We start from the raw sequence: 12,652 nt of genomic DNA, 5'->3' as shown, positions 1-12,652 counted from the left end.
AGGCTCTGAAACGATGACTTGGCAGCTGTCTTGCATATTCCTACTGCTTTAAGCAATAGAAGGGGGCCTATCACTTCACTCACTCCCTCCCTCAGCTGTGGCCATGCTCCCCAACATCCAAGATATTTTAGAACTGCCTAAAATACCCATATAATTGTTGTCAATGGTTGTTTCGAAAATGTACCTAGAAATGCTAGATTTGCTTACCTTTCCTCAAATGTGTCTTGGGAGAGGACACACAGTCCCGTGCATAATTTCATTTATGCTGTGTTTAGTTTTCTGCAATTTTACTGGATATAAGTGGTTGGAAAATACCCTTTAACACATATTTCATGAATACTTTGCTTTAAAAGGTACCATTTCCTATCTATTATCACTAATAGTGGTAGATGTGGAATTATATTAACCCTCTGAAAAAATTGCAAAATATGCTGGTTTCTATAAAATCTCACTATATTAAAAAAATAATGCTGGGAACCAAACCAGTGTTAAACAACGAGAACCAAAATCATCCTGTGGGTATTCCTTGGGGCCATGCCCCCCGTGACATCTAGCCCTGGCTACGGGCCTGCCCCTAGGGTGGAAGCCTTCGCTCCCTGAGCCCAGAAACAAAGTATTTCCTGGGCGGAGGTGTTCCTAGAGTAATTCACCGCACTGCTCATAAATAAACAGAGAATACACATCCTTTACAACACTCCAAAAGTGATAACATGATTACTGAGGCTGTGAGACACTGTGCAATGCAGAGCAACTGTGGTTTTATCTTTTTTTTCAGATATTCACAACACCCTCGCCTCATCCATGACCTATGAGGTTAGTAAACAAAGCACAACCATTGTATGGCTATGACACAAGACCTTTTTAGGTCATTATAGGATTTCTCCCCTCCCCCCCACTGTATATACTAACTTGTCAAATGCTTGACGAATAGATAAGGAATGCAGTGGCCTCCTTGTTTTTCCTCTATTTTATTACAGAATGTGTCATACCGCCAACGGAATTCTTTCCCATTCCTTTTTAAACTGTTACTTGCAAGTAACTTGAAAAAACATAAGATGGGCATAAATGCATTGCCCCATACATAAGAAAAACTCTGCAACAAATACAACCTGAGATAATGATCTTATACTAAGTGAAATTGGGTTTTCTTAGAAACTAGAAACTACGTACAAAATTATAAAAAGGCATAACAGGTATTTAACCATGTTCTTCTTGTTTTTCCAACTCACTACAGGCTCAGTTTAAGAAGTTGATATACATGATACAATTAATCAGTGAAAAGACATGTAAGTAGTGACTTACAAGTCTATAGAGTCACTACAAGGAACCTGTCGATCTCAGAAGCTGGTCCTGATTAAGGATTGGACACTTATGGGCAATTAGGGCCGAAACATGTTGACCGTACACATGTGATGCTCAGGATAATTTACACATACCAAAAACATCACTACCTTACTTTTTAATCTTACCCCTTTATACCACACCCATGTTAAAGTTAATTTTTCAATACAGGAAGTAATTTTAAGCTTTTTTCCACATGGATACCAGCACTTTCCCTCAAAAGGAGGCGGTATTCAGCTAGGAAAGCGAGTACCTAGGTGCGAAATCCAATGATTATGCCGCCCGATGCTACACCATAGTGGTTGCCACTTAACACCACCAGTGGCAAATATTGGTTGGGGGTTTCGGGTAGACAACTGATACCCGAAGACACCGAACAACCTGTAAGATCACTCTCTTTTAATTAGGATACGTTACACTAGTGGGAGCCAAGTGACCATTACACACGCTTCTACCTCCCCCTCCCCATGTTGATTATTTGCTAGATTTGGAGGCATCCTGCCTTGGTGACTAGCTTGGGCTGGCTTATATGCTTTGCGTACTGGCCTGTGTCCAGAGAGCCATTGTCAGTAGATATGGACACAAATCAAGAAAGGATGGAGGGATGGGTTTCACTCAGGAAAACCTGCTCTAAAAAGAATGGGGATTACATACCTTGCACAGGAAAAAGCGAATAATCAATCTTGCCCTAGGGGACCAGGTAAAAAGGTTTGCTCCTGGCTGTTCTCATGTTGCCAAAATGTACAGGAAAGAGAAGTTGTACACTGAACTCCTAAGATTATCAATCCCATTGGGAAAACACACACCAAACTTTCCAGAAACATACAAGGGAAGGGTGTAAGTCACTGACCACAGAAATGGAGGTACATTAGCAGACACCTAGAACTGGTTGGCAATGCATGGATATGATGAAGATCCAGTCCACGAGGGAGGGAACTTTATCTTGGACACCATTATTTTCTTTTTAGAAGAGGTTTCTGATCCTGCCTGCATTACAGGATCTTTCTTTCTGTCTGAGATGATGGAAATTCCTCACCAGTTGACAAAGAGCGAAAGTCAGAAGGACAAGGTAATAACACAGTCACAAAAGTTATTGATCATGATAACTATTCTTGATTACACCTTCGTGAGGCTAAGCTGAATGAGATCTTAGGCGTTCTGTTTTGTGAAGTCTTTAATATCTTTCAACTGAAAAATAACCTTACGATCCAAAAGAAATAGAGACTTTTATTTTTTGTGCCTCATTTTATGTTACTGAAAGCAAATTATATTAAAAAAAAGGAATCAGTACCTAAGCCAGTGTTTTAATAAAGTCATTTTATAAAAAAGCTTCTCATTAAGGTCTTGAGGAAGTTCGCCCGTCCAATAAACATTTTGTCTTTGAAGAATTACACATTCTCTTTGATTTCAAGTACTGTATACATTAAAAATCTCTTAAAATACTCTCATAAAAAAAGGAAGTATTGAACCATTTATATGAAGTTATCTTTCCTTTGTGTATGTTGATTGAAAACCACATGTGTTATTAAGATTGTTGAAGTTTAGAGGATTTCTCAGGTATTGCCAGCCGAGGGAAAAGCCGCAATGATTCCTTTTCATTAAGATATGTACATTTGTCAAATCTATTACACAGAGCTCGAAGTGGGGAATACTGTACCATCATCTTGACAAGCAGCACCCACGACTTGACGAAAAGGACTCCAGACAACCCAGTTATATCGCTCCATGCTCATTTGTTGTACATTTCAATGTAGCACAAACACTTCCTTCATATTTATGGACTTGTACAAAATGGTAGTGAGAACATGGCATATTTCCTTTGCATAAAAAGAAAATTTCTACAATCTTTTAATTAAAAATTATGAACGTACACTTTCATAAAGTAAAAACTAACTTTTTTGGCAGATATAAATTCATTGCAGAGTATTTAATGAAAAAATGTCTTTCCCTCAACATGAACAATACTGCATAAACATGAATGTAGCTATTTGTGTGTGTGCATTTAAAAGGTGTTAATTTAGACTATAAAAATATCATTTGGTTAAAAAAATTACTAGTAAAGTTCCATTTGTGTAACGAAAGGGCATATATTAAATACAAGCAGATATTTTTTTTTACAGAGGTGGGACGCTATGAATACCATAATACAGCAGAACTGGATGTGAAGTATATATAAAAACTAAACACAGCACTGCTATTTGTGGTAAGGTCAGCATTTTCATTAGTGTTGGTCAGAAACGTGACAAGCAGAGAAGTCTCCAACTTTGGTCTGTAATGTGCATTTGCATGGCTATCACTGTTTTGTGCAAATAGTAGTGACATTAGAACTTTCCACTTTTATTGTTGTGCAATGTCTGGTATGAGGAAGAATGAATGTATGTGGATTTTTCATTTCTGGGAAAACACCTACACTCCATCAATATTGTCATGTGGACATTGATAACTTGGGGTATGAGACAAGTTGAGTGGATCAGAGTGCACAAGTTCTTTAAAATAAATTCAAAAATTCTGTTTTCTATTTTCAAAAGAGCCATGTTGGCCGCTGTCTCCAGTTGCATCTTCCTCAGTTGTTCTGTGAATTGACCTACGATAGTTATTGCTTGGTGGAGGCTTGTTTAGGCCATCAATTACTAATGGTGCTCCTGGACCTTGAAGACCATCACTCCAGATACCTGCCGGAATTTTAGTGTATTTAGTAACTGGAATCCATGTTTTAGAATTAGTATTCTTTGCCACATCTACGTTTCCCGCAGGACATGTAGTGAGTTCATGTAAAGTCTTCTGGTGCTCACATGTAAATGAGCCCGTGCAGGAGCGCTGTAGTGATGATACTGCTAGTTCTCGATGAGGTACGTAGTTCTGTTTGCTGCATACTGTTGCTGTGATAAGCTCTTCCACCGAGTTTTCCGAATTCATTAGGGCATTTCTGTGGAGAGAGAGGAAACATAAAAACTACTAACTACTGTGAATACTTTCTAAAACAATTATTTTCTATCTTTGGTGTTTCCCAACACATTTGGAATGGTAACGGCTTAACAGGAAAAGAGCCATTGGTATAACGAAAGGGCATATATTAAATACAAGTAGATACTTTTTTACAGAGGTGGGACCCTTAAACAGCAGTAGTTCAGATAAAGTGGATCATTAAGAAAAGAATATTAATAGGGACCGAGTCAATACTAAATCTAAGGGATCAGTTTCTCAATGACATCATGCTGCAGCACTTCATGAATTATAGATGAGAGCAAAAACAGACATCTAGAAATGCTGAAGCATTTACTTGATGTTGGAAAATAAAACTTTCTAAAAGCTCTGGAACCACATCTGTAATAGACAATTAAGAAGAGGGTCCTTAGCAAAATGTTGGAGCAGTTGGCAAGTCCAGGTTAACATTATCTGAGCACATGATTACCGGATCAGAAAAAGGTCATTGAGGACAGTCTTTTCCAGTATCATCCTAAGGCTCAGAGAATGTGATAGCAAAGACAAAGCAAACTCCATATTAACAGAGGTTTTGAAGTAAAATGAACAAGTTACTTACCTCCGGTAATGCTCTTTCTGGTAAAACAGGCACCTGACGAACTAGAATATTAGCCCAGCAACGACTTCTGTGCGCTGATGGGATGTGCTTGGTGGCAATCTTGTACTGCCCCGGAAGTGAAGGGGCAGGGCAGCATAAAGGCATGCCACCCATGCAAGGTGATGTTAGTTCCTTAATTTTTCTCCATCTATATACTAAACCATAGATCAATGTAAATAATTGCAAGGTAAGCATGTACCGCAATGTTTGCATGCATGTTGTATTTCTATAGCATAGACCTAATCAAAAGGCAGCGGACTGCTGTATAGGGTCAAAAACAAGCATAAAATCAAAGTGATAGATGAGGTTGCTGGTTTGGGGACTGTTAATGCATTGTGATGTAGTAGTCTTTATAAAGGTGATTCTTCATCGCTTTCCTAAATTGAAGTCGTTTTGGGGGCAGTCATAATATATATGGAAATGTTTTTCCAGATCCTGGGTGCATAGACGGAAAAGGCCTGCTTCTTTGTTTTTTAAGGAACCAGCAAGCCATAATTCCTAACGAGGAGCCAGACAGAGCAGCAGGGCCAGGTTTTAGAGGAAGACCAACTTCAAAACTTCTCCCAACTTCTTGATGGGAGCAGAAGCACAGTCCTATCAGATGCTGGGAGAGTGCTTGGGGTCCTAGCTCTGCAGCTCTGTGTGGCTCCTCATTGACCTCAGGGATGCACTGATTTGCACAATGAAAGTCCCAGTTTAGCAGCTGGACCATGCTACATGAGGCATGAGCAGTTATGCCGGCTAAATAAAAAGGATTGTGTCTGGGTTAGGGGATTGTAGTTGAACTACACCCCTCACATGCGCAATCCAGACATCTATCTGGAGAATGCAGTGGATTTAAACAACACTGTAGCTGGATTGTCCCACAGCTCCCTCCACCTAGTGGTTAATTTGTAAAATAAAAAGTGCCAGGGCTCTCCTCAGGAGCAGCGCTAACAGGAGAAATGTGCTGTTGCAAACTGCCTCCTGACAAGAGCCCAGGCACGTATTAATCTGGAGAGGACTTGGCCTAATGGTTAGAGCTGCCGACTTCAGAGCTGGGGAACTGGGTTCGATTTTCGGCGTGTCTGAACATCCTGTGATTCTGGAGAAAATCATGTGCCTTCCAAATGAGTGTGTCCTTAATTGGTGCTATAAGCACCGGTGCAGAGGATTAGGTGCAGGTGCTGAGCACTGGAAAGCACCAGCTCAAATTAAGCACTGCTGCTCAACCCCTTCCTCCTCCTGTCATCAGGAGCCTGTTGATGTGGCGGAGAGGGCGAATTTGCACACTGCAGAGTTCATATAAACATGAAAGTTGTGTTTGCAAAACCACTGCTAAATTACATTATTACAAGTGTAATACTTTAGATTAGCAGTGGCTCCTTGGGCTCACAGTTGGCATAGCTGTGCTGTGGAGCCCCTGAAAAGGAGCTGCCATTGAATCCCATTGTGGCAAGACAAGAGGTTTCATAGGAAGCATGTGACAGAACTTTCAGCAAGCACATCAACACTTTCCAATCATAACAAGTGACTTTCCTGGCCGATCTGGCAAACAAAAAAAGAAACTGAGGACATGTAAGACTTAATTGTGCCCAATGCCACACTTTGCTGGCCAAAAAAACCCAACAACAGTACATCAGAAACTTTGACCTGCTGGTGAGCAAGAGGACAAGGAGCACACACCAGAAGAAAAACTTCTCTCAGTGCCTACCGTAAATGGATTTCATTGAAGGATGTCTGACTGCAAGGAAGACATCCACAACCTCTGGCGGCAAATTAAATTCCGGTGTAGGACCCTCCACTGATGCGGAGAATGGAGGTCCTCCTGAAGAGGTAACCTGATCGCCATTACTTGTGTGAACAACAGAGTGGCCCTGGTAAGGCAATAAGGCATATTTATGTGTTCCGAACCCACTGTGAACTGCTGGTATTGTCAATGGGACTGCACAACAGATATATGAAAATATGCATCCTCTACATACAAGGCCATCGTCCCATCATGGAGTGAATGGGTTAGACTGGCTTCATGCGCTCTGTCTTAAGAAAGCTGGGTCCGTCGCTGCATCAGTGACGCAGAACACAAAAAAGATATCGGTATTAGTGTGCATATTTCTGATTTGGGAACTTTTTAGATGGCAATTAAAGGCCACTCCACAGTACGGGTGGTGGGAGGATGGAGAGGACTATGCAGTTAAATAGGCTATTCTTCAGAAGCAACGCCCCAGAAAGTAAGTAACTACTGATGGATACTTCTAACTGCAGAGTCTCCTCCTTTAGAATAGATGCCAGGGCAGTAACTCCTAAGGTGCAGCGTCTGTGGAGTTGACCTTGGCGAAAATATTTTGCAGGACCGAGCAGGCGAAATGTCTTTCACCCCAGACCTGGCTGTCAAGGCAGTAGTTCTTTGTGAACATGGGCACCGATACCCACATACAGGCTGGCAGATGTCAAGGACAGGCACTCTGCATGCCACAGTAGTAGCAACCCAATTTCCGTAAGTTAGTGAAGACGTGGCTCTTCAGTCAACCATAGTTCCGACGAATCCCACCATGCTGACCTGCTTTTCTCCTTTTTCTGCTCAGCACCGGGACACTCCCGTCGGGGGTAGCCGTGCGCTTTATAAGATGCATAATAATAATAATAGTAACCTTAGCCCTGGTGGAACGGGCTACCAGACCATCAGACCTTCCATAGGCTGCTTTTTGGCCAAAGCATAGCACATCCTAATTGGGAGGACAATCCACCCCGACAGAATCCTCTTTTGCATTGCCTTCTCTTTCGTTGCCCTGAAGAACACCCAAAAAAGCTGATTGTCTGCCCAATGGTCTTTAGTATGATCGATGTAAAAGGTTAAAGCTCTTTTATAGTCCAACCAATGGAGCCTCTCTTCATTTTTCAAAGAGTAAGGAGGGTCATCGAACGCTGAGAGAGTGATGGATTGATCAATGTCGAATGGAGTTTTGACTTTTGGCTAGAAGGCTGTGCGAGTCCTCAGCACCAGTGTTCCTTGGAAAAAGGTGGAGTAGGGTCGTTGTATCAATAGGGCCTCGAGTTCAGTCACATGATGAGCTGAAGTGATCACAATGAGAAAGACAGTTGTAAAGGTCAGAAGGTGCAACTAGCAGTTCTGCATCAGCTCGAAGTGAGTGTAGCCATTAAGATGACATGGCCCAGTCGTGCCTGATTTTCTTCAGAAGTTGGAGCAGTAGAGGCAACAAAGGGAAGGCATACAGGAGTCATGTGTTCCACTCAAGCTGGAATGCTTCTCCTAGCAAAAGGTCTTGCTGGAACTACAGCATTCTCCACACTGTTGAAAGATGCCCTGTTCCACCTGCTGACATTCAGGATCCATAAGGCGCTGCTGGTAAACTTGTTCGCCCTGGCGTTCAAAGATCCCGCCAGGTGGTCCACGATCAAGGACATACCCAGAAGCTCTACCCAACTACCAAGGCATAGTGCCTCTTTGCACAGCTCTTAGGACTCCAGCATATTGATATTGAGCTGGACATCCACTGGAGACCATAGTTCTCTGATCTCTAGCTCCCCCAGATGACCCTCCCAAACCAAGAGTGACAAATCAGTTTCCCCAGTCAGTCCTAGGTGGAGAAAGGAGAGAGGTTTGCAGCTGGTCCAATTGCAGTTGAGCAGTTACCACTGCAAAATGTGTGCAGTTATTTCTGAAAACTGTATGGTATCTGACAGGTTGCTTTAGTGCTGGGCCTCAGAATCCACTGTAGATACTCCATATGCCACCGGGCATAGTCAACAAGCAGGATACAGGAGGCTAAGGGGTCAAGAAGAATCAGAGCTGCTCTGATGAGATCAAGGACCGAAGATGAAACATCTGGATCATGTCCTGCACTTGTTGAAATGTAGGTAAGGTCTTGAACTGCACCTTGTCCAAGACATCCCCCTTTAAAGGAAGACTCTACCAAGGAGTGCTGTGTGACTTCCTTGATCATGGATTCTATTAATGTCAGGATCTTTGCCATTGTCTACAGGTGGTCTACAACTGACTGTGGAATGCTCACCTTGAATAGCCTGTCATCCTGGTAGTGGAAAACTGGTATCACTGACCTCTGACTCTGAAGATGGGTAATGACTGCAGCCATCTTTTTCATGAACAGCCCAAGGAGAATTGGTAAAGATGAAGGGGAGCACAACAAACTGAAAATGCTTCTGGCCTACCCTAAAACACAGGTAAAATCTGTGGGACTGCAGGATGGATATATAAAAATATGTGACTTGCAGTTTCAAGACCACCATATAGTCACACCGATGCAGGGCAGACAGAACCTGGGCCAGTGTGAGCTTATTGGATTTGTCCTTCCTTAGGAAGGCATTCAGAGGGCACATATCTAAGATGGACCGAAGCCTTAAATCCATCCTTCTTCGGTGCAAAGAAACAGTGCGAGTAACAACGGGCCCCTATTTCCGAGCTTAGAACCATCTTCATGGATCCTTTGGAGAGTAAAGCTCATTCCTCCTGCATTAGAACCAACAGGTCCTCCTCCGATAGCCAGTCCGGTGTGGGAGGGAGGTGTGGTGGAGAAAACAGAAACAGTATGGCATAACCATGCTAAACCACCTAGAGGACCCATTTCTTAAATGTGATAGACCATCACTCTGGGAGAAAGTCCTGGATTCTGCCTCCCACAAGGCAGCGGTGTGCTGCTAAAGGCAAGCTAATGCAGCTTGGAGGCTGCTGCCGCAAGGGAAGGTTGCTGGGAGGTCTTGTGCTCCATATGACCTGTGCGCTACTTGCCAGATCCATGTCCTAAGCTATAAAAGGGCAATGGGGGTTGGTGAGATTAGCACTGCCTATACACCACCTTCCTAGAGTAGCTTCAGAATTACTTGAACTGGTGAGGAAGGTAGGGGGTCAAAAGATCCACAGACCATGCTGTTGCCCTACTCTCATTAAAGAGCTCTAGGGCAGATTCAAATTGGAACCCTGATACCACACCATATGGGAATACCGGCAATACAAACATATTGGCAATTAATTCTGGGTATTATCTCAAGCACAACTGGGGTCCAGATTGACAATATGACGAAACACATTCTACTCAATATAACAGACAAGGAACCAACCACAACCTATCAAAAGAAATAGATAGCACTCGGCCTAGAGGTGGTGATAAGAAATGATGCGTGGAAATGGGCAAGGGAGGACACTCCCAATGCTGGAGGAAGTGAACAGAGACATAGACTAGAGTATGCTAGTGGAAAAAACTACCTATGAGAGCAGGAACTGCCCCTGAAAATGTGAAAAAAAAAACTCAGTCGGCATGGGGGATAAACAGCTGGTTATTTTCCGGCTCCTACTGAGGGGGTGAGGATTTGACGAATCTTAAGATGTGTTCCACCTATTCATTTATCGCTGACCAACTGTGCAATACTGTTCAACTTTCATGTTTCTGGAAAAAACAAAACGTTTTAAAAAAAAAGAGAGTGGCGGGATGGGGTCGAGTCCCACGTGGCTTTGCTATGCTTCTGCTTGGACTTCGACTTACCTGAAGGTCTTTACCACGAAGATGACTTCTTGTGGGAGCAGCCACAAGAGCGGGACACAGAGAGGGTCTGTGTCCTAGACTTGAAGCATGACTTATGTGTGGCCCATTACTTCTCCCAGTGTTTGGTGACATACAGCTCAGCTTCACGGTCTTGGACCACCGTCGGGTGCATAAGGAAGCACTCATCACACCAGGTGGAGTTGTGACCCAAACCCAAGCACCGACACACCTTGTGTTGGCCCTTGATGAACATCTGTTCTCTGCAGTCACCGCATGGTTTGAAGCCTGTAGGTTTTAAGAGTGGGCATCGTTCCATCGCACACTGGATTTTGATTTGGGGGTCGTTGATAAATGACAAAAGTGAGAGTGGAGCTCCGATTTGCATTTGAAGGTGCAGAAAAGAAGAAACTGTCACCGGCATGCAGGGATGGTGTTTATAGGCACTCCTGCACCACTTCAAAGGAGGAACAAGGCCTAAAGAGAGCTGCACAATTCCACCTAGCGGCACATAGAAGCACTCATATGAGAAGTTGAAGGATCCAGGCCGGATCCTGGAGGATAATGCATCCATGTCTAATGATAATGGCATTACTCCTTGTCCTACTCCCTTGTAATTGTAATTGTAATTTTGATTTGTACAGCATGTTATCACCCAAAGGTCTCTAAGCGCTGTCAGAGGGCGAACCTGAACTAGGTGTAGATGGGGGGATGGCTGCTTAAATACCACGCTTCCAGGCAGAGCACGGTCTTGAGCTTCTTCCTAAAGGGAAGAAGATTCACTTCCTTGCATTGGTATACCGAGAGTCTATTCTAGACCTGAAGGATTGATGATGAGAAGGCTTGCCCTCCCGTGGAGGACATATTGAAACGGGGGCAGACCAGTAGAGTGGCCTCTGCTGACCAAAGTGCCCTGCTGGGAACATAGGTGGCTATGCGGTCCTTGATGTCACTTGGAGCTTGGCCGTACAGGGTTTTATGTGTGATGCAGAGCCCCTTGAACGTAATTTTCTGCCTGATTGGGAACCAATGAAGTTTGCGTAGTAGGGGTGTGGCATGTGCTTGTCTTGTTTTTTTTTTTAATTAGTCTGTCCGCGTCGTTCATTGCCTTCCTTCAGTACAATTGAGGCCCCCCTCCCACCCAGGCCCACCCCCAGCATAAAAACTCTACCCGCCCCCACCTCCACCTGTACTTAAACAAGCCAAGCTAGCACTCAGTTGATCCGCACCGGGAGGGTCCTCGAAGGAAGGCGAGGGAGTAGGACTAGGAGTAATGCCATTGTTGTTAGAAATGGATGCATTACTTCCCGTCCCTCCCTCGCCTTCCTTCAGTACAACTGAGGACATAGCAAGCAGAAGAAATCATAGAAGAACAACTGAGTGACAAAGAACACAAAACAGTGCCCCAAACGCAGCAGACCAACCACCCGGCCTGGCATAGAGGACAAGACTCCGTGGCCCGAACCCCCACAGGAGGAACCATCCCCACAAGAGGAAAAGCCACCAAGACCATGGACCGAAACCAACAACCCCACGTAGCGGATGAAGGCAAACAACACCTGAGTTGGACCAAAGCAAACAAAGAGACCTCCACCCGTAAGGACTCCACAACCAGCAGGCACCACAGCAAAAGACGCCGGACAGCCAAACTGAGCAAACAATACTCCACAGCCAAGGAAGGAGCAGGACAGAATACAGGCAGAACCACCCTGTGACAGGGCCAAAATGCCAAGCAACAGGAGGGACAAAGGACGGAACCAGACCTAAAACCAACAGATCTGAAAAGACCTGGCAGAAGGGAAATGTACAAGACAGGGCCCACAACACCTCCAAGTGTCCCGCAGGGGTAACGGTAACCAAAAAACAAGTCCCAAAAGCCAAGAGTCCCAACCCAAGATCCCCAAGGGGCCCAAAAGAATGCCTGACAGGACATCCAACACCAGCACCAAAGACCCTGAAGGGAAGGACCCAACAGGGCGGGGAAACAAACACACCAGACCCAGAAAAAAAACAGGCAACAGACCCCAGACAACCCGCCAGGAAGCCAGGAGCACCAAGAAGCTGGAAAGCCGCCCACTGCACCCGCAGAGGAGCCAGCGACAACCCCAGAAGAGCCCCAGCTGGAAGGAACCACCACACCAAAAGGAGGCCAGCACCATAGGAACAACACCCAGAGCAGAACACCAGTCCGAAAAAAGGCTAGCAAACACCAAGCACAGGACAGCCGAGAGGAGGA

At 44.2% G+C, this 12,652-nt stretch overlaps 1 protein-coding gene across 6 annotated transcripts in view; it reads right to left on the bottom strand.

The window, feature by feature from the left end:
• Positions 1-2,625: 2,625 nt before the first annotated feature.
• Positions 2,626-12,652, bottom strand: part of AGBL3 (AGBL carboxypeptidase 3) — an 873,099-nt gene continuing 863,072 nt past the window's right edge. For 4 of the 6 annotated variants that reach the window (XM_078669865.1, XM_078670168.1, XM_078670098.1 and 1 more), the window contains one exon: positions 3,702-4,267. In XM_078669865.1, coding sequence (XP_078525991.1) covers positions 3,841-4,267 — 427 coding nt within the window. In that variant the 3' untranslated portion in view covers positions 3,702-3,840. Of the gene's footprint in view, positions 4,268-12,652 lie in introns of all 6 variants that reach the window. The other 2 variants (XM_078670242.1, XM_078669943.1) reach the window with 1 other exon arrangement.

The sequence above is a fragment of the Lissotriton helveticus genome, chromosome 1_1, assembly GCF_964261635.1.
Source record: "Lissotriton helveticus chromosome 1_1, aLisHel1.1, whole genome shotgun sequence".
Lineage (NCBI taxonomy): Eukaryota > Metazoa > Chordata > Amphibia > Caudata > Salamandridae > Lissotriton > Lissotriton helveticus.
This window is presented reverse-complemented; position numbering and strand designations above follow the sequence as displayed.